This window comes from Oncorhynchus kisutch, linkage group LG5 (genome assembly GCF_002021735.2).
Source record: "Oncorhynchus kisutch isolate 150728-3 linkage group LG5, Okis_V2, whole genome shotgun sequence".
Lineage (NCBI taxonomy): Eukaryota > Metazoa > Chordata > Actinopteri > Salmoniformes > Salmonidae > Oncorhynchus > Oncorhynchus kisutch.
Genome location: NC_034178.2, coordinates 48,035,442 through 48,058,972, shown reverse-complemented (window position 1 = coordinate 48,058,972; position 23,531 = coordinate 48,035,442). Strand labels below are relative to the sequence as shown.

The following is a 23,531-nucleotide window of genomic DNA, read 5'->3' as shown; positions in this document are numbered from 1 at the left end:
TGGGATGGGATGGATCCCAAATTAATACAACCACTAGCATCCCCACAAAAATGTATGAAATGTGGCTGACGCAACAGATCAGAATGTTTAGCTTAAAATGTTGATAAACTATTAGGCTATTTATTCACATTATAAGTGCAGCAATGTGCACTATAGGCTATAAGTGTGAATGTTCCATTAGAGGAAAAACACCATTATCAAAAGTGACCGCAAATGTGAATATGCATGTAATGCTTTTATTATAAAGGTGCATTTTTATGGTGAAAATTATCTTCCCCAAAATTGAAACTTGTGCTGCTTATGTATGCCAGTTAGGCTCTACACCCCTTGTGAAGCGGATTAATGTGCTTAATTTTAAGAAGTTATTTGGCCACTGTAGTTGTGATATGAACTTTATCAAAACATATAGGCCTATGGGCTAGGCTAGATGAGGTGTGCAATTATGATTCGCAAAAATGGTTGTTTCTTATGCTGGGCATCATTCACAAGACCTATATAAGTGATATGCTAATATTGTCACCCATCAGACTATTCTTGATTTAATCTTGTCGTTACATATATACTTTACATATACCTTTACATATACATACACCTGTATCGAAACAGGGGCAGTGGAAAAAATGCATAATCTATGCACTTAAATAGCAAATGGAGGACGCTTTTTCCGTGGTTCATTTTCATGCCAGCCAGGTGGGCTATAATCCTGTTGTAAATATAAGCAATGTGCCTAATATTAGGAAAGTTGAGTAAAAATATAGTAGGCCTAGCTTGTAAAAAGCTGATGGGATCACTCTGGCCATCACTCTGTTTGCTCACGCAGTTGCATATCCTATAGAAATGTTGCACAACATGAGCTCATGGGCTCTCATTAAGTGTTTGATCAGATTTTTGAAAACATTTGCATTTATATCAGCGTGATTAGAGGGACAATAGAGTGCTGAGTACCAGGCAGTTAGCAAGTTTGGTAGGCTGCTATTGACCAGCAGCAGCATCAGAGCTTGGAGAAGCCTAATTACCGTGACTAAACGGTCACGTGGAATTTGACTGCCTTCATGACTCGTGACCGCCAGTGTGGCGGTAATACTGTCACCGCACCAGCTCTACTCGGGATCAGTGCGTTCTCCCCTTATTTTGCGATTAGTGGTGTAGCTCTGTGGGCTGGGTGCTCATAGGGGACCTGTGTGCTATCAGGCACCTCATGATTTAAACATCTCCTATATATAGACAGCTCAAGTTCTTCTCCTAAGACATGGATATTTGTTTTGAAAAATATACAATATTAGTTTTCCCCCCCAGGACAGATGATTTAAGTGGGTGTGTGAGTATGAGCTTGTTTGTTTGTTTGTTTCTGTGTGGTGGGGCTGTTTGTATGTCTGGATTGTACCCATGTTCTGTAGAACAGCTCCTAGTAAGACTAATATTTTCAGAATGAAATGTGATTGAAACTGGTGAGCTGCCTCTCCCTGGCTGCTGTGGTAATGTCAGTGTTCCGTGTTGTTTTCTCTCTACCCTTCATAGATCTGGCCCTGGGTTTGTACTGCTGCAGCTGGGTCTCATTTATTCCAGTGGGCACCCTGGCGCAGCCACCCCTGGCATAGCACATCCACCCCTGGCACATTCTCCTCTGTTGGTTGTGCTCCCTGCTTCTGCCTCTGCACCCTCCTCTCCTGCCAGTCCACACTGGGCCTGATTGATAATGGTCCTTTTCCCTCACCCCCAACTCTTTTTTTCCCCTCTTTCATGCTTTTTGGAAAAGGGCCTCCCTACTCAGCTTCAGTCAATGGATGTAACCACAACTATCTCCTCCATTTCCTGGTTGCTAGGCAGCGGGCAGTATTTGTTTTGCTCATATCCCTGGAATTTTCTGGCCTCTGTAAGTGGAGCTTGATCCCACTGTTCTCTACCCCCCCCCCCCCCATGGGAAACTTATGTTTACATTGCCAGAGCATGTGAAATAGATACAGTGAGGGGAAAAAGTACATTTGCCCACTGACCTAGAAATGATCAGTCTATAATTTTAATGGCAGGTTTATTTGAACAGTGAGGAATCAGCCCAGAACTACACGGGAGGATCTGTCAATGATCTCAAGGCAGCTGGGACCATAGTCACCAAGAAAACAATTGGTAACACACTCCACCATGAAGGCCCGAAAGGTCCCCCCGCTCAAGAAAGCACGGCCCATCTGAAGTTTGCCAATGATTCAGAGGACAACTGGGTGAAAGTGTTGTGGTCAGATGAGACCAAAATGGAGCTCTTTGGCATCAACTCAACTCGCCGTGTTTGGAGGAGGAGGAATGCTGCCTATGACCCCAAGAACACCATTCTCACCGTCAAAGATGGAGGTGGAAACATTATGCGTCGGGGGTGTTTTTCTGCTAAGGGGACAGGACAACTTCACCGCATCAAAGGGACGATGGACGGGGCCATGTACCGTCAAATCTTGGGTTAGAACCTCCTCCCCTCAGCCAGGGCATTGAAAATGGGTCATGGATGGGTATTCCAGCATGACAATAACCCAAAACACACGGCCAAGGCAACAAAGGAGTGGCTCAAGAAGAAGCACATTAAGGTCCTGGAGTGGCCTAGCCAGTCTCCAGACCTTAATCCCATAGAACATCTGTGGAGGGAGTTGAAGGTTTGAGTTGCCAAACGTCAGCCTCGAAACCTTAATGACTTGGAGAAGATCTGCAAAGAGGAGTGGGACAAAATCCCCCCTGAGATGTGTGCAAACCTGGTGGCCAACTACAAGAAATGTCTGACCTCTGTGATTGCCAACCATTTTGTTGTTGTTATTCTGTCTCTCACTGTTCAAATACACCTACCATTAAAATTATAGACGGATCATTTCTTTGTCAGTGGGCAAACGTACAAAATCAGCAGGGGATCAAATACTTTTTTCCCTCACTGTAATAAACAATAAAACATGAACAGTAAACATTCTTTTGGAACTTTTGTGAGTGTAAAGACATTTCAAATGGCATATGTCTATACAGAGTTTTAACAATGTGCAAATAGTTAAAGTAAAAAGGGAAAATAAATAAACATAAATATGGGTTGTATTTACAGTGGTGTTTGTTCTTCACTGGTTGCCCTTTTCTTGTGGCAACAGGTCACACGTCTTGCTGCTGTGATTGCACACTGTGGTATTTCACCCAATAGATATTGGATTTGTTTTTACATTTTTTGGGGTCTGTGTAATCTGAGGGAAATATGTGTCTCTAATATGGTCATACATTTGGCAGGAGGTTAGGAAGTGCAGCTCAGTTTCCAACTCATTTTGAGGCTACAGTATGTGCACACTGTAATGAATACTCGGGGAGAAAAAGGTGTAGATTCACGTGCAGAGTGCGGCAGGTGTTTATTTTGCCTTCGCAGAAGGCAGGAACCGTGGGCACAGGCAATGTTCATACACAGGTAGGCAAACAGGCAGGTGAATCAACTAGGACTGAAGGCTATAACTGGTTCTCACAAACGAGCTAGAAAAGGCACAAACAAAGTTAACTGAACTAACAGAATGAACTGAACTAATTAAGGAGCTGATGAGACCAGGTGAGTAACCAACACAGGTGAAATCAATGAACAAAAATGAAAGACAGGGCTACGTTCAAGAACACAAAGAAACAGGGCTACGATCAAGTACACAAGATAACAGAACACAAGGTTGACTAAGAAAATAAATACAGAACTTTACACACACTGCCCAGTCTTCTCTTGAGAGCCTGGTCTGCCTACGGCGGTTTCTTTACCTAATTGGTATGTCAAATTTGATATTCCTTTTGATAGCATAGGAGGCCCGTTTTGCCTTGTCTCTCAGATCGTTCACAGCTTTGTGGAAGTTACCTGTGGTGCTGATGTTTAGGCCAAGGTATGTATAGTTTTTTGTGTGCTCTAGCACAACGTTGTCTAGATGGAATTAGTTTTTTGTGTTCCTGGGAACTGGACATTTTTTGGCACACCATTATTTCTGTCTTACTGAGATTTACTGTCAGGGCCCAGGTCTGACAGAATCTGTGCAGAAGATCGAGGTGCTACTGTAGGCCCTCCTTGCTTGGGGACAGAAGCATCAGATTATCAACAAACAGTAGACGTTTGACTTCGGATTCTAGTAGGGTGCTGTAGACAGTTCTAGTGCCCCCACCAATTCGTTGATATATATATATCAGCTGAAATAGACAGCAGCCTTCAATATGGTAGACCAATCCAAACTCCTCTCTCGGCATGTCCAGCCCACTCATTATCTCAGCCAATCATGACTAGTGGGAAGGTTGCTAGCTTTTTCTGTGCCTTATTAACCAATAAGGTTCGTAATTTAACAATCATATTTGTATTTACAAATGGCATACAAGTTAGTTATTAATGCACATGAAAGTTCACATGTTCGAGAAGGCATTTCTGCCCCAAAAAAGCATTTTGATAAAAAAAAAAAAAAAACTTCTCTCCTGTGAAGTCGTGACTTGCGCCTAGTTTCCTGAATTGGGTCACATTTGTCATTGTTGTTCATTTTCTGAGGTTGTCTGCTTGACATTTTTAGGTTTGATGGGGAAGCTGAGAGGTCAAATATACTGTTCAGGTTTTCTACTTCCAAGTTTACAACTTCAGTATTACAGGGGAGGGAATGCTGTCACCTCCGGTTAAGTGTTTTCCCCCTGCGGTTCAGAAACCCGTGTGTCAGCTCCCCTAGCTCTTGAAAATCTTCATTAGAGCAGTGGATGAATGGACTGTTTATAGTGATACAGTACCTCTCAATCTCACACCATAGGAGGTTTTCCCTGTCAGTATGTGAGGTCAAGCGATGCACCCCCCCCTCCCCCCTCCCAAACACACACTCCCAGTCTTACACTCAGCACACAGTGAACAGTTGTGCTGCCCTGCAGGGAGAGTTTCCACACTGTGTCTGGAAGGATTCTGGGCTGTGGAAGCACCATATGGGGGGATACAGTGTGTGTCTGTGCTACTGTCATCATGCTTTTATTACAGTGGAGGGACGCTCTCAATGGCCCTATATCCACTCACACTTATCCTCCAGTCTGAGTTCCTCTGTCAGGCAGGAAGACTAAACATCCTCCTCATAATAGCTTTCCTCTGCACAGCTTTAATCTGCTCAAATACCAAAGGCTGCTGTGTTGAAAAGAGGCAGAACCCAGGCTCAGATTGTTTCCTCTTTGTAGAATGAAAGTGAATATAGTCGGAATGGGATTAAGGCTGTTTGTTGTGTTAGAGAGAGGGAGTAGTCCCCTATTGGGGCTGTCCCTGGCATTCCATCTGGAGAGAGGGAGGGGGAGGGGGGGAGAGAGATGGGTAGAGCAATGATATCTGCAGGCCAGTCTTCAACAACAGCCATAACACAGCTCTGAGAGTCCGTGCTGATAGAAACCCACACTTGAATCTGTTGAATTTGATGCAATTGAATTCTATTACATTTTACCATTAAAAAGACCTGTTCTAGTTGAAAAATCAGATACCACAAGGCTTGAATAGGTTGATGTGGCTTACAATGTAGCACAAATGACTTTGGTTAAGTGTGTGTGTTTGCACTAGTCTAATGTATTATTTTGTTTATGTGTGTACATTATGTGCTTGCACGCATGCCTGTGTATGACTCAACTGCATGTGTGCATGCAACTATGTGCTGTGAACATCATAGTGGTCTTTTGCATGTTGGCAGGTACATGAAATATTCAAGGTCTTCAGTGCAGTGCTGGCTCGCCTGCGCATGCGTCCGTACATTATTAATGCAGGGGAATGGTTCAGGAGCAGCAGTGTGATAACACACCACCATGTCTGAGAGTGTGTGTGCAGGAACTAGTTACCTCCAGCTTAACCAGTTAGGCAGTTTACATTGTCATCAACTGGCATTCCCTGTAGGCAATTTGGCTGTTTTTCCACATAAGCAAGTAAGGCAACGTATTGTGAGTGTTTTTGGGGCGGGGGGGGGGGGGGGGGGGGGTTAGCTCAGCTTTAATGTTGCAGATAGATTGTAATTGTTTGCATAATTTCTAATTTATGTTTCTCAAACTTGTTTTCCTTTTACACTACCACCCCTACCCAGATTGGAGTAAGCTAACAGACGACAATACTTCTACTGCTACTTACAGCTATTTTGGCTCACATCTACAGTACCTGTAGTTAAAGAATTGACATTCATAATTTCCTCTTCAAGTTCTGGATTTTCACCCACTGCGGCCAATACACCATTCATTCTGATCTTAACTACAACCCTCTGATGTCCACAGATGAACCCATCTTTCCCAGTATAGTGCCATTTTGCTATTTCATTTTGCATTACATCCCTCCATTTTACTATGATGTGTTATGAGGATCCTGAACCTCCCTATTTGTAACATTTCTGCCGATATTGCCCTAAAAAGAAATACTTGACCCAAGAGTATAATGATATTTCCCATTGACTGATCGTGGTTTTTAAGATCCCCTAACAATACAGTTTGCAGATCTGAACCCTGATATTGTGACATAAAAAGCAAGCAACTATAGACAGTACCAGAAAATCTGTTCTATTGATTCTGTTTCCTAGCGGCAGAGTCTGCACAAGGCTGACTGTTCAATGCCCCATATATTGAGCATTCATTTTATAGAATAGCTTAAATTGGAAAGAACCGATTGATGTGTCAATTGTTGTTTTATGTCAGTTTATAGAGCCTATATGCCAAGTGATCTTGATGGGCTTGGTCTTTTTCACAATGTATTGCATCTTAACGTTACCTTCACATATCAATCAGATGTGTATATATAAAACACCTTTTACATCAGCCGATGTCACAAAGTGCTATACAGAAACCCAGCCTAAAACCCCAAACAGCATCAATGCAGGGGTATTTTAGCAGGAGGGCACACACATTTTTAGAGCACAATCTATCAAACCCACACACACACTTACTAACCTCGTACTCCTATACAACAGAGGTCAGTATGGAAGGTATCCGTCTATAGGAGATACTTGTGTGTCCAGTCAATAGATCTCCTCTCTTGTTGTCATAAACCTCAGTGTTGTACTGTCATTACAGCTCATAATGTTCTCCGCTGTACTGGACAAACTCCAAAGGTTCTATTTACCATCGTCAACATGGCGGCAGGGAGAGGGACAGCGTGAGAGAAAGAAATGGGGCAAGAGCAAGTGAAGGGCGAAAAATATGTTGCGTGTATTTGTATGTGTGTGTGTGGGGGGGGGGGGAGGCCTAGCTGGGTTCAGTCACATCACGCCTCTGTGTTAACAGGTCTATGAACTCTCTGGGAGTGTGTTTGCAGCTTGGCTCTATGTAACCACTGGACCCACAGTCTGTAGCACTCTCTATAGGCAACCTGGTAGCATTCTGTCTCTCTGTCCCCCCCATTTATTTCTATAGAATATCCTGTCGAAAAATCAACATTGGAATCGGCTTTTTATTAAGTTTCCTTACAGTGGACTGTATAGTGCCTGCCTGTGTACAAAGCCTGTGGCTCTAATCTACTCTAGACAATATGTTATTGTTGAAGGATTGTGAACATGCTCAGACAGAACCATGGGTTATGAGGCTCACATCTCATATGATTTATTCATAACGTATTATTGCTTCAACCCCACCATGCACTTGAGAAAATACAGATATGAATCAGTATAGAGTGTACACACACAATGGGCAAGTGCACAAACATGTGTTTACACACACACTTTCCACTGTGTCTCTGAGTCACTTCCCTCTGTGTTCAGTTAGGAATAAAATTACAATTTCAATTCTCGCTCAAGGCTTGGAGCCTCCATTTCTCGTCTTTATTTCAGCTTATCAACTCAGCCCACATACTGGAGCAGATCAGTGCAGGGTGACTTTCTAACTGTTGGGAGCTGAGAGAGTGGCTTCTTTAGAATGGGTAACGGAGCAGAGGATGTGTCTCTTAGATTGGCCGGTTAGCATGGACTATAAGGAGGTTTTAAATGGAGAGAATTCACCCAGTCTGACTGTGTGTCTGCTCTGTGCTCTGTATTCACATCACTGTTGTGATGGAATGGAGAATGTCAGTGGCTTGTGTTGTTGGTGGGAGATTATGGTTGCTGTTGGGTAACGTGCGATCTGACACACAGACACACACTTCATATAAACAGTGAGTGTTGTTGGGTCAGAGTGACCATGACCCTAGTGGTGGACTGCGGGTCATTTAGCGCTGTGTGTTTAGTTAACTACTCAGTGCTGCTGTCCTCTAATCCAGACAGCCAACTACTTAACATAACAGTACAGCAGTGAAAAATATCCCAATGAGTTTCTTATGGACCCTGAACATGAAACAAGCAACATGACGTCATCTGAAAGAACAGGCCCATATCCTGTTTGTGAAAGCACTCCAACGTTTTAATTGAACGTTAATGATGATTAAGTGCCTCTCAGCGGCTGTGGAGAGGGAGGGTTACAATACTACGGCTTCCTCTGAAGTTAACACACAGGCCGTGCTGTTGACGCAGGAGTTATTGGGTGTAGGAAACTCTGAAACCCTATGAGACAGAGTGAGGCACCCACTGAGTGGAGAGGGGGCCTCCAGGCATAACGATACTACCGTTTATATTATGCACTACTGTAGATTGACATGACTGTTAGGCTGTAACTGGATAGGGGGCGACTGGAAGGAATATGAAAAGAGACGGATTAACTCAGAGAAAGGAAGGAGAGGGAGAGATACATGTAAGTGTTAAGGCCTGAGGAAGAGGAGGGGGTTTATATGTGAGGTGGCCTTGCTTGCTGCCTGTTTACATTTCTCCTAACGGGAGTGTATTTTTAACCTCTGGCTGTTTTTGTTCTTTGTGCAGGTGCTGGAGAGTCAGGGAAGAGCACTATTGTGAAACAGATGAAGTAAGTAGAGCTCCATGCCTGGCTGGCTGTCTCCGCATTGTTTTGTTTTGCTGCTGTTCCCGTCAAGCATGAGCAATTAACCCAATATCACAACCTGACTCTGATGTCATTGGCAACACAAGCAGACAGGGACAGTACATTCTTAAACTAGTTACACAGAATCCTCTACATATCCTTTCTCATGCTATAATCTATACAAGGTGTCCCCAATTATATTCCGCCAATTTTATTCTTCAGCGGATGATAGGGGGGCCGGAACATAATTATAAATCATTTTTACACTACAAATTGACCACAAGAAGCCCAAACAGATGTCACATTTGACAAAAACATAATCATTTAAAACCTTGATTACATTGGGATACGATCACGTATGCCTCGTTATCTATGCATGGGAATACTTGGGAATAGATGTTCTAATTTAAAATCACTTTGAAATGATTTCCTGGTCATTTTACAGTCTTTAATGTCCGCTCCCCGAACAATCTCAGAAAACTTGGGGGGCCAAATCCAATCATTTGGCCTGCGGGCTGCCTATTGCAGAACCCTATCTGCATTGACCCATCTTGCACTAACCTTTTTGACTCATCACATACGCTGCTGCTCCTGTTTATTCTCCATCTGTTGCCTAGTCACTTTTCTCCTATCTATATATGTACATATCTACCTCAATTACCTCATACCCCTGCACATTGACTCTGTACTGGTACCCCATGTATATAGCCAAGTTATTACCTCATACCCCTGCACATTGACTCTGTACTGGTACCCCATGTATATAGCCAAGTTATTACCTCATACCCCTGCACATTGACTCTGTACTGGTACCCCATGTATATAGCCAAGTTATTACCTCATACCCCTGCACATTGACTCTGTACTGGTACCCCATGTATATAGCCAAGTTATTACCTCATACCCCTGCACATTGACTCTGTACTGGTACCCCATGTATATAGCCAAGTTATTACCTCATACCCCTGCACATTGACTCTGTACTGGTACCCCATGTATATAGCCAAGTTATTACCTCATACCCCTGCACATTGACTCTGTACTGGTACCCCATGTATATAGCCAAGTTATTACCTCATACCCCTGCACATTGACTCTGTACTGGTACCCCATTTATATAGCCAAGTTATTACCTCATACCCCTGCACATTGACTCTGTACTGGTACCCCATGTATATAGCCAAGTTATTACCTCATACCCCTGCACATTGACTCTGTACTGGTACCCCATGTATATAGCCAAGTTATTGTTACTCATTGTGTATTTATTGTTTCGTGTTATAATTTTTCTCTCTGCATTGTTGGGAAGGGCCTGTAAGTAAGCATTTCACTGTTAGTCTACGGCTGTTGTTTACGAAGCATGTGATTTAAGATAAGATCATTTGTGATTTAAGATAAGATTTGATTTGATCTATAAAGTGCATAATACTTCCTATACTTACAGTCGTAAGCCTGTTTCTTTCGCAACGGTTACTTAATGGGTTTGAGGTCTCCCCGGGAATGGGCAGCCACACACACAGACACACACACACACACACACACAGACACAGACACAGACACAGACACACACACACACACACACACACACACACACACACACACACACACACACACACACACACACACACACACACACACACACACACACACACACACACACACACAAAAAGGTATGGACCAGAGGAGTTTTTCTCACCATGATTAATGCATTGACTCCTTCCCTGCTAGCTCATATTCCAAGGAGCTACTCTGACAATAGAGTATACAGTTATCTTAAGTATACGCTGTACAGGATGCTTCCTATTAGACACGCTGGATCATTTGGAACATATAGAGAAGATACAGGTTAACCTGGTAGCAGATCTGGACCTGTATGTTCTGTAGCACATTACTCTTTTGTCATGTTTTTCATGCCAAACATTTATGCACAAACTGGAAAGCACATCGAATAGGTTAGTTACTGGTTGGTGCCCTGTGCATCTGAATATCCAGCCAAACACACGCCCCTGTTTTGTGTGGCCTCTGGCTGGGTGTACTATAACACCTACTTCACCTGTTCTTGAACCATGCAGTTTTTTGAGGAGCGCAGGGGTAAATCTGTAGGACTTAGGCTGATGGTTATGAGCACCTTGGCTCTGGAGGCAATGTTGTCTCTGTATAACCCCACTGCTCAATCTCACAAATGAAAACACACACACATTTAAACCCTCAATCCCTTTCACAGACATTCTTGAAGACAAACACAGACGTTACTGCCTGGAATAACGAAACACACACACACCTTCCCCCCACATACACATCAATGCAAGCACACACAATTATCCTTTATATATTCACACACTCACTCACACACACACTCTTCAATGGTTGAATTATTCCTCCACATTCTCGTCGTGCCATGCTTTCAATCCCTTTTTCATCCACTCACACAGATCAATTCAACTGACGCTATTAAACCATTTCACACTGGATTAATAACACACACACACACCACACACACACCCCTGTAATACATGGGCGAAACACTGTCAAAACCATCCTGATGATGAAATCTCTTTCTACGTCACCCATTAGCCAGTAACTTGTTTTGACTTGAAAATGATTTGTATTATACTGAACACAAATATGAACACAACGTGTAAAGTGTTGGTCCAATGTTTCATGAGCTGAAATAAAAGATCCCAGAAATGTTCCATTTGCTCCAATTTTGTGCACACATTGTTTACATCCCTGTTAGTGAGCATTTCTCCTTTGCCAAATAATCCATCCACCTGACAGGTGTGGCATATCAAGAAGCTGATTGAACAGCATGATCATTACACAGGTGCACCTTGTGTTGGGGACAATAAAAGGCCACTTTAAAATGTGTAGTTTTGTCACAGGGTAGTTTTTTAAGGGAGCATGTAATTGGCATGCTGACTGCAGGAACGTCCACCAGAGCTGTTGCCAGATCATTTAATGTTCATTTCTCTACCATGAGCCACCTCTAACATCTTTTTAGAGAACCGGCCTTACAACCGCAGACCACGTGTAACCACGCCAGCCCAGGACCTCCACATCCGGCTTCTTCACTTGCGGGATTTTCTGACTGTAATAACGTCCTTTTGTCGGGGAAAAAAAGATTCTGATTGACTGGGCCTGGCTCCCCAGTGGGTGGGCCTCGCTCAGAAGTGGGTGGGCCGATGGCTGCGCCCCTGCCCAGTCATGTGAAATCCATAAATTAGGGCCTAATTAATTCATTAATTTCAGTTCATTGATTTCCTTATATGAACTTTAAATCAGTAAAATTGTTGCATGTTGCGTTTTATATTTTTGTTCAGTATAATTGCCTTTAGTATAAATAACTTGAGGGCTCCACTAACAAGGAAAAGGCTTCATCCTGATTTGCTCGGAATTTCGAAATTTAACTTAGATTTCAGAATAAAAATGTATTCTGCTGTGGTTCTTCTTGACTATTACTATTAGGAATTTGCAGTCTCATCTGGAAAATGTCTGTTTCGGCATGAAATCTCGTTTTTTTTTACATTTTGGGGAAATTGAACATGACTTTAAACAAATAAGTCTCCCTGGTTCACCTCCAACCTCCCCAGCCAGCGTGTGTTGGTGTGTTGTCTTCGCTGAATTGTAAGAATATTTGTGAGCTCATGGGGCGGCAGGTAGCCTAGTGGTTAGAGAGTTGGACTAGTAACTGAAAGTTTGCAAGATCAAATCCACAAGCTGACAAGGTACAAATCTGTTCTTCTGCCCCTGATCAAGGCAGTTAGCCCATTGTTCCTAGGCCGCCATTGACTTGCCTAGTTAAATAAAGGTAAAAACATTAAATTAATTATTTAAGTCCCATTTGGCCTTCATCCTAGCAGGCTCCCTTTCATTCCAATTAGTTTGATTGAGAATGCCTCACCGCAGGGCCCAATCCATGCTCCCAGAGGGAATTGGTGTGACTAGACGGGGTAAAATATTTGTTTCATAGCGTAGGAGCTCCTGTCTTGGCCTGGCCACTTTTTACTATCAACATATTTGTTCCATCTCCCTCCTCCATACTATAGTCTATTTGTTTTAGTTGTAGTGTCCTCTCAGCAGAGACCGGATCTTCCCCCACAGACCAGTAACATCAGTCTGGAATGAAGTATTCAGTATGCATAGTACAGCCAATGATTAAAGTAGATAGTACTTGTTTAAATTATTAAATACATGCTCCGGAACTTTGGCGACTAGTAAACCTCCAGCTTTCACACATGCATCATATATGAGCAGAATTACTGTTTAACCTCAATTAGCCACGAAATCCCTAGTTTGAAAGCGACTTTTCTGGAAGCTGTGATGCACCATTTTCCCTACATTTTCCCACATGTGGGCCCAGCCCCTTAGCAATTTGAGTTTCAGCCAATAAGCTTCAACCCCTCGCCATATGAGTGAAACCTAGCAAGAGGCTCCTTATGCACTCACAGTAGAGCGAGAGAGCGAGCAATGACATGGTGCAAATATCTGCACATACACTAGATACCAAAGGTATATGGACACCTGCTCGTTGAACATCTCATTCTAAAATCATGGGCGTTAATATGGAGTTTGTCCCCATTTTGCTGCTATAAGAGCCTCCACTCTTTTGGGAAGGCTTTCCACTAGATGTTGGAACATTGCTGCAGGGACTTGCTTCCATTCAGCCACAAGAGCATTAGTGAGATCAGGCAGTGATGTTGGGCGATTAGGCCTGGCTTGCAGTCGGCATTCCAATTCATCCCAAAGGTGTTCATTGGAGTTGAGGTCAGGGCTCTGTGCAGGCCAGTCAAGATCTTCCACACCTCTCCAGCTAACGCTTGGCTATGGAGATTGCATGACCCACCCCTCTCTCCCTCCTGTTTAAATGACCCAACTCCTCTCTCCCTCCTGTTTAAATGACCCTCCGACTCTCTCTCTCCTGTGTCTGTCAGGATCATCCATGAGGATGGCTACTCAGAAGAAGAGTGTAAACAGTACAGAGCTGTGGTCTACAGCAATACCATCCAGTCAATCATGGCCATCATCAAGGCAATGGCTAACCTCAAGATCGACTACGAAGAGGCCGCTCGAGCGGTAAGACACACACACACACGCGTCTGAGTGCATCCACCTGAGCAGCCACTGTTCTCTCTGCATACACCCCACTGCTGCTCTAAAAGCCAACCAGCCCTTGAACCGCTCCCACTCTTCTCACAAAACAGACTTCTCCACTTTATCCCTCTTCTCTAGTCCAGCTCTAATCTGTCTGAAGTGAGACGGGGAAATGATCTATGCTCAAGTATCTCTTCTTCCTGAAGTGCTATGTGACAATAGCCTCCAAACAGATTAGAGTTTTGAGTAGTTTAGCCTCCCAGACCTTGTATGAGGCGGAGTGAGTGAGTACCATCCAGTGATGTGCCATGTGTACTCAGTCCTGCTGCCCATGTGTGTCATTAGACTAGGGGGACCACTGCAGAGCTAAGCTGCCTGTCTGCCCAGTGGGAATTACTGAGAGATATGACACAACAATAAAAAACTATCCATGTGTTCCTAGTAAGAGCCAATTATAGTCATACCCCCCATGTCTCTCCCAAACAAGATTTACAGTTCCTCTCTATGCAAATAGGAATCTTATGAAATATTTTCCTGTTCTTCATATTACCAACCAAACAGAAGTATTATTAAGTGAGCGATCTGCTCACTCTCTCGACCAAGTCCAATTTTGGATTTGATCAAGTGTTGAGATAAAGACCTCATTTTGTACTACTTCCTGTGCAGAGGAGGTGCAGAGGAGGTATGGAGAGGGAAGAGTGTTCTCCCGCTGGTATGTGTCACAGTTGGTTTATTGGAGGTAACTAGCTCTGCAAGACATATTCCTGCTACAAATCTCTGCAGGTCTGTCGGTGTCTCTCAAAATGATAAAAAAAAACAGAAATCAGAACTTCACAGCGGTGAAACTATACCAGTGTTATATATTATAACCTAACCTGATTGACATAATGAATTCGTAATGATAATGTTGTACACCGTAAGACGGGCTACATTCTCCAACAATGGGCTTTGTGGATTATGCTGCTTTACTAGCTCTAAACAGAGCCATGATTAAAAATCCTACAATGTGATTTTCTGAAGAAAAAAAATCGCATTTTGTCTGTCATAGTTGAAGTAAACCTATGAAAATTACAGGCCTCTCTCATCTTTAAGTGGGAGAACTTGCACAATTGGTGGCTGACTAAATACTTTTTTGCCCCACTGTACATGGTGGTTGATAAAGTGATTTACATTGTATGGGACTAATGCATCTCATTCACTACCAATGTACAGCACCCATGTCTATTGAGATAGGCCTTTTGTTAAGTCATTTAGGTGTTAATAATGTTGGAGTAGGAATAAGCTGTAGGCTTATTCCTGTCTCAGAACAATCTGTACACACGCTTGCTCATCTAATACCACTCCCAGTGACTGTAGTGCTGAAGGGGGCAGGGCTCTCTCTATAGTCCCCCACTGCAGTATATCTATCAGGTGTATTCACTGCTGCAGCGGCTAACTCAGCCATGCTAACTTCCTTTACAAAGCAGCTCCCCAGGGGTGAGACTGCAAGAGGGAGTGCTACTCAAAATGTTCTGGTGTCTTACTCTCTTGGCCTGATAGTGTAACGGTTTTCTTGTGTCGAAGGAGAGGCGTACCAAAACGCAGCGTGGTGATTAGTGGTTCTTTAATAAAGAAACTATACATGAATAGACTAACAAAACCAAGAAATGTGCAACACCAAAACAGCCCTATCTGGTGCAAACACAGAGACAGGAACAATCACCCACAAAACCCAACACCAAACAGGCTACCTAAATATGGTTCCCAATCAGAGACAATGACTAACACCTGCCTCTGATTGAGAACCATATCAGGCCAAACATAGAAATAGACAAACTAGACATGTAACATAGAATGCCCACTCAGATCACACCCTGACCAAACAAAACATAGAAACATACAAAGCAAACTATGGTCAGGGTGTGACAGATAGTTCAATGTATTACATGTTCTGTAGATTGGCTGTTTAAAGTATTTGATTTAATGTAACAACAGAGATCTGCGCTAGTTTTCATTTTCCACACATAGTGTTGCAAAATTCCGGTCACTTTTTTAAAAATTCCCAGGTTTTCCAGAAATCCGGATTGGGGATTTCCGCAATGAGGAGGGAATAATGTGAAAACCTTAATCCTCCAACCAGGATTACTGGAAAACCAGGGAATGTAATTTTGCCACCTATTCACACCATACTGTTCTATCTTATTGTGCACACCTTAAGGGCTCTTGAAGGGAGGAGGTGGGCTCAGGTGACATAGTCTTGACACGATACAGGTCATCCTCCTTCAGTCGCCATAAAACTAGTCTGTTTATCACAGACTTTAATGACAACACAATACACTAACTCAAGTACACACTATTCCTGTGAGCTACTTTAAAGAGGCCTTGATCACCTGGTGTATTTGTTTTGATTCCTCTTCTTAGAACCGCCTCCATCACTTATTAACCAGTTCATGGGCTGGACTGGGTTAGACTGGGGGTGGACTGGGCAGACACAGGTTAACCAGCTGCATGGAACTTAGGCCAGCATGTCTCCTCTCAGTCAATGCAGCTTTAAGAGTTTGTCCATCTTTTCCCTGGAAAGCATCGATGCATGGAGGGATGGTCAAGAGGGTTTTGTGGGCAGTGCACTAAGGTGATGTGGGAGCTGTGTAATCGGCCCTTCTGATGCTCTGTGTGTTTGTGTGTACATACTTGCGTAAGTCAGCGTGGGACCATGCTAGGGGAAAGCTATATACCACATTATGTGTGTAAGTCAGGGCTGAGACCTGGCGGAAACCTGCCTGTGTCTACAGGTATAATTACCTCAGTCATCCTGTTCTCATGGACCCTTCCAGAGGGGTGCTGTGCCCTGGGGTGCTCCCCTGTGGCTACTCTGAATGATGAGTCACCTGTATGGCTGGCCCGAACACACACAGACACACACGCGCACACACAGAGCTCTGAGAAAGAGTGAGGACAGTCTCTCCAGTGGATAGGTATGATTACTGTGTTTAATGGTTCTTCTGTTTGTAGTGCAGACTGTCTAATTGTGTCCTCCAGTCTAATTGACCTTGTGAGACCTGATCTATTACTGTCTGCTTTACCATGGCCAAGTTTATTAACGTTGATTAGTTAAGGTCTCTTGTCTGTTCCACTTGGTCTGACTCATTCCTAACCCTGTGTGTGTCTGTGTCGCCTCCAGGATGATGCCCGCCAGCTGTTTGCCCTCTCAGGGGCTGCTGAGGAGCAGGGCATCCTGCCAGACGACCTGTCCAACGCCATGCAGAGGCTGTGGGGCGACGGAGGGGTGCAGGGTTGCTTTACGCGCGCCCGCGAGTACCAGCTCAACGACTCGGCTGCCTAGTGAGTAACGACCAACACCACTCTGCCCACTTGGCTACGTACCTCTGCCAGGCTCATAGTCTACTTTGTCATGGTCCTACTCTTTTCCATGTTACCATATAGTACCTGTAAGGCTGTACCCAAAGATATGCAATTTTGATGTGTGATTTCTAACTTTTAAATTTTGGGGGGGAAACTACAAAAACATAAATGGCCTACCTGAAACTTACTCACACTCTGTAGAATGGAACTATTTGTCATGTGCGCCGAATACAACAGGTGTAGACCTAGGTAAACAAAAGATAGGTAAAGAACTTTTAAAAATGTTTTTTTTTTTTTAAGATAAATAACAGTAGCGAGGCTATATTTTCAGGTGGTACCGGTACAGAGTCAATGTGCGGGGGGCACCGGTTAGTCGTGCTAATTGAGGGATAACAGATAAAGTCGGAAGTTTATATACACTCAATTAGTATTTGGTAGCTTTGCCTTTAAACTGTTTAACTGGGGTCAGACGTTTCGGGTAGCCTTCCACAAGCTTCCCACAATAAGTTGGGTGAATTTTGGTCCATTCCTCCTGACAGAGCTGGTGTAACTGAGTCAGGTTTGTAGGCCTCCTTGCTCACACATGCTTTTTCAGTTCTGCCTACACATTTTCTATGGGATTGAGGTCAGGGCTATGTGATGGCCACTACAATTCATTGACTTTGTTGTCCTTAAGCCATTTTGCCACAACTTTGGAAGTATGCTTGGGGTCATTGTCCATTTGGAGGACCATTTGCGACCAAGCTTTAACTTCCTGACTGATGTCTTGAGATGTTCCTTCAATATATCCACATAATTTTACTTCCTCATAATGCCATCTATTTTGTGAAGTGCACCACTTCCTCCTGCAGCAAAGCACCCCCACAACATGATGCTGCCACCCCCGTGCTTCATGGCTGGGATGGTGTTCTTCGGCTTGCAAGCCTCCCCCTTTTTCTTCCAAACATAACAATGGTCATTATGGCCAAACAGTTCTATTTTTGTTTCATCAGACCAGAGGACATTTCTCCAAAAAGTGCGATCTTTGTCCCCATGTGCAGTTGCAAACTGTAGTCTGGCTTTTTTATGGCGGTTTTGGAGCAGTGTTTTCTTCCTTGCTGAGCGGCCTTTCAGCTTATGTTGATATAGGACTCGTTTTACTGTGGATATAGATACTTTTGTACCTGTTTCCTCCAGAATCTTCACAAGGTCCTTTGCTGCTTTTCTAGGATTGATTTGCACTTTTCGCACCAAAGTACGTTCTTCTCTCGGAGACAGAACGCATCTCTTTCCTGAGCGATATGACGGCTGCGTGGTCCCATAGTGTTTATACTTGCGTACTATTGTTTGTACAGATGAACGTGGTACCTTCAGGCATTTGGAATTTGCTCCCAATGATGAACCAGGCTTGTGGAGGTCTGCAATTTTTTTGGACTGAGTTCTTTTGATTTTCCCATCATGTCAATCAAAGAGGCAATGAGTTTGAAGGTAGGCCTTAAAATACATCCATAGGTACACTTCCAATTGACTCAAATGATGTCAATTAGCCTATCAGAAGCTTCTAAATCGATGACATAATTTTATGGAATTATCCAAGCTGTTTAAAGGCACAGTCAACTTAGTGTATGTACATTTCTGACCCACTGGAATTGTGATACAGTGAATTATAAGTGAAATAATCTGAAATAATCTGTCTGTAAACAATTGTTGGAAAAATTACTTGTCATGCACAAAGTAGATGTCCTAACCGACTTGCCAAAACTATAGTTTGTTAACAAGAAATTTGTGGAATGGTTGAACAACGAGTTTTAATGACTCCAACCTAAGTGTATGTAAACTTCCGACTTCAACTGTATGTACATGAATGTATAGTTAAGGTGACTATGCATAGATGATGAACAGAGTAGCAGCAGCGTAATGCAAATAGTCCAGGTAGCCATTTGATTACCTGTTCAGGAGTCTTATGGCTCAGAGGTAAAAGCTGTTGAGAAGCCTTTTGGCCTTTTGTCTTTGGCCATTTTTAGGGCCTTCTTCTGACATCACCTGGTGTAGAGGAACTGGATGGCAGGCAGCTTAGCACCAATGATGTACCGGGCTGTACGCACTACCCTCTGTAGTACCTTGTGGTCGGAGGCCGAGCATTTGCCTTACCAGGCAGTGATGCAACCAGGATGCTCTTGATGTTGCAGCTCTAGAAACTTTTGAGGATCTGAGGACCCATGACAAATCTTTCCAGTCTCCTGAGGGGGAATAGGTTTTGTCGTGTCCTCTTCACGACTGTCTTGATGTGTTTAGACCATGCTAGTTTGTTGGTGATGTGGACACCAAGAAACCTGAAGCTCTCAACCTGCTCCACTACAGCCCCGTCAATGAGAATGGGGGTGTGCTCGGTCCTCCTTTTCCTGTAGTCCACAATCATCTCCTTTGTCTTGATCACGTTGAGGGATATGTTGTTATTCTGGCACCACACTGCCAGGTCTCTGACGTCCTCCCTATAGGTTGTCTCATCGTTGTTGGTGATCAGGCCTACCACTGTCGTCTGCAAACTTAATGATGGTATTGCAGTCGTGCCTGGCCATTCAGGCGTGGGTGAACAGGGAGTACAGGAGGGGACTGAGCACGCACCCCTGAGGGTCTCCAGTGTTGAGGATCAGCGTGGTAGATGTGTTGCAACCTACCCACACCACCTGGGGGCAGCTCGTCCGGAAGTCCAGGATCCAGTTGCAGAGGGAATTGTTTTGTCCCAGGATCCTTAGTTTAGTGATGAGCTTTGAGGGCACTATGGTGTTGAACTCTGAGCTGTAGTCAATGAATAGCATTCTCACATAGGTGTTCCTTTTGTCCAGGTAGAAAAGGGCAGTGTGCAGTGCAATAGAGATTTCATCATCTGAGGATCTGTTTGAGCGGTATGCAAATTAGTGAGTTTTGGGTTTCTGGGATAAGGGTTGTAATGTGGGCCATTACCAGCCTTTCAAAGGACTTTATGGCTATGGACGTGAGTGCTACGGGTCTGTAGTCATTTACCTTAGTGCTCTTGGGCACAGGGACTATGGTGGTCTGCTTGAAGCATGTTGGTATAGCAGACTCAATTAGGGACATGTTGAACATGTCAGTGAAGACACCTGCCAGTTGGTCAGCACATGCCCGGAGCACATGTCCTGGTAATCCGTCTGGCCCAGCGGCCTTGTGAATGTTGACTTGTTTAAAGGTCTTACTCATGTTGGCTACTGAGAGCTTGATCACACAGTCGTCCGGAACAGCTGATGCTCTCATGCATGTTTCAGTGTCACTTGCCTGGACGCAAGCATAGAAGTGATTTAGCTCGTCTGGTAGGATCATGTCACTGGGCAGCTCGCGGCTGTGCTTCCCTTTGTAGTCTGTAATAGTTGCAGGCCTTGCTACATCCGACAAGCATCGGAGCCGGTGTAGTACAATTCAATCTTAGTGCTGTATTGGTGCTTTGCCTTTTTGATGGTTCGTCAGAGGGCATAGCAGGATTTCTTATATGCTTCTGGGTTAGAGTCCTGCACCTTGAAAGTGGCAGCTCTACCCTTTAGCTCAGTGAGAATGTTGCCTGTAATCCTTGGCTTCTGGTTGGGGTATGTACATACAGTCTCTGTGGGGACGACGTCCTCGATACACTTATTGATAAAGGCAGTGACTGATGTGGTGTGCTCCTCAATGCCATAGTACCATTAGCTCAGCCACTCTCCATGTCCCCCTCCTAGATCACAAAACTTAATGGGTTCTGTTAAAGTAGGCTGGGCTGTGATGTTACTGGATTTACCTTCTGAATCTGGGGCAAAGCAATCAGGGGGAGTTTTGGGGAAGCAGCAGCATCACACTAGATCAGCAGGCTCTGATTCTAATGGCTTCACACCACAGTGACTCCCTCGGTCTCCCATCTCTATCTTAAGGGGATTAAGAGATCAGGGCTGCATGCGCTATGTGTTATCACTTTGTTTAGGAACCAATTGGTTTATTAATGGGGGTTAGTCTGACTCTGAACTTCCAGGAATTTTCACAAACCTAATTTCCCCCGAATCAATTTCTGAAGAGAGGACCAGTTCCTGACATAATAGATTGGATCAATCCACTTTGATTATGGGAGTTAAGAAACAACCAACATGTTGTTTACAAACAGATGACTTTCGCTTGTTTAGAGAGCGGTTTTTAATTCACCTGTATAGTCCCCAGCCTGAATATGTTTTCTATGTTGTTTTTTCCCTGTAAGATTTTTTTATGGCCAAGACAAATTAGAGGTGATAACAGACAAGGAAATGCTATTGTCTAACTGCTGCTAGTGTTCATTTAATAGTTCAATTTGATGTTCTAAAATGTCTTTCCTTTGATTTAGCTCACCAACAATATTTCTGGAGATGGGTCTGAATGTAGTTTTAGTTCTGTTCTGAAACCTCTGTGTAGTTCTCTGTGTCCAAAGTCTGACTGCATTGGGACAGCCTGCTCAGCTCCCACGCTAGTAGAGCTGTCCTGTCCCACGGTGTGTGGAAATAGCATGGAAATGCCACTGAATAGCAGCGGGAGCTCTGAAGTCAGGGTGGAGGACAGTGTGGTTTCACAGTGACTGCTAACATATGCAGTCACTCCCTCTTTCCCTCCTCCTTCTCCCTCTCGGCTGGCCATGAGGCAGCCATCAGGAAAATGTAGCCTGGATGAGGGAGTCACTGGGGTATCCAGGGATTGGTGGCAGTTTGTGGTTGGCACCGACCATGTCACGCCTGGTTTGCAGCCTTTAGTCCAGGGCTATTAAAATCCTGGCTCGAGGTCTGCAGTACTGCTGCTTTTCTTTTCTACTCTACCTGGCTCTTGATTGACGTCATTGATTGGCCAGAGAGATCACTCACCTGGTGTCCCAGCTCTGACTCTGTCCCTGAAACCAGCAGTGCTATGCATCTTTGCGCCCAGATTCAAGGATCTGTGCTCTGGTTCTCACAGCGACCAGTCAACAGATGCTACAGTGTAAGGCTATGCTATTGTCACAGGTTAGTCCTTTATAGTGACTCCCATTGTAAGTATTCCTCTATGTAGAACAACAACAGGTCTCATGTCACTTCCATTTAGGTCTAGTCATGCTTCTAATGTCTGACCCCAACCCAGCCGTTCTGCATGCCGGGCTGTCAGCTCTTTCTGGAGCCTCTCCACAGAGCCGCTCATTAACATTGAGGCCTTTAACTGAGTCAATGTAATGTAGTGCTAAGTTGTTGGTCTAATGATGAAAAAAAACACACTAATACTGCAAGGCTCTCTCGCCCCAGTGCTGCTGTAGCGTGGTGTAGGTTAGAGTCCCTTATCACCGGGCCCCATAGGGCCCCTCAATCACTCTATATGGAAATTTTGAGAAAACACAACACATCCCCTGATTCCACGATTCCTGATACACTCACCATCTATATGACTGGAAAACCACTTGTGCATGTATCCCCACCTGCAACAGAGGGAGAGTGTTGTACTTGTTCTTAGGCGAGTCCATTAGACACAAGGTCTCTTGGTGAGATTGCTTGGTGCCAGGGAAATGGGCTCTAAAATGCACAACAGGATAGTGTGTCACAAAATGATTGCCTGGCATCCACTAAATATTAAACGAGCAGAGGGAGCGATATTGTTCTCGCTCCCCCTTTTTGTATTACCAATCTAATCATAACTTTTTAATCCCTCGCTCGCTCACTCTCCCTGCTCTTATTAAAGCTCTGGCTTTCTGGTAAGCGTACTGTTGTGATGACCCCCAAGAGGTTGTGAAGGCGGTGATGAGGATTTACATTTATTTCATCAGGCCTCTCCAGAGCAGTTAGAGAGACTTCCTGTGTGCTTCAACAATATCAGCCTCCAGACTGTCATCTATCTCAGAGCACAGGGAGAGGCCCGATCCCCTCTCAGCAGGCTAGAATCACTCCTACAGCTCCACTACTGTAACTCACCTCCTCTCCAAAGGCCAAATCCATGAGCAAATGAATCAAAGCATAGAGCTAATAACCACAATAATGTTTAACCATTGCTAGAGGGAGGAGGTACAGGGGAAGAAGGAGGGTTTGTAAATTGTAACTGTAAGCCCACAGGTTTCAATTAAGCTCTGGATACTAGAAATCGAAAGCTCATATTAAGCAATGTTTCAATATGTGAATCCCTCATAACAAAGGAGGCCTTTCTCTCTGGGGCGTGGGATTAGAATCCTTCAATCAGAGACGTTGGTTTGGGATGAAGGAAGGAGTGTGTGTGGAGAACACTTTTAATATACGCACAGACTTGTTTTA

General features: G+C 44.0%; 1 protein-coding gene across 1 annotated transcript in view; it reads left to right on the top strand.

The window, feature by feature from the left end:
• The window catches only part of LOC109891172 (guanine nucleotide-binding protein G(i) subunit alpha-2-like), an 89,152-nt gene that overhangs the window by 58,290 nt on the left and 7,331 nt on the right, over positions 1–23,531 (top strand). The window contains exons 2-4 of the mRNA XM_020483510.2: positions 8,793–8,835; positions 13,782–13,923; positions 17,102–17,262. Of these exons, the coding sequence (XP_020339099.1) occupies positions 8,793–8,835; positions 13,782–13,923; positions 17,102–17,262 (346 nt within the window). The remainder of the gene's footprint in view (positions 1–8,792; positions 8,836–13,781; positions 13,924–17,101; positions 17,263–23,531) is intronic.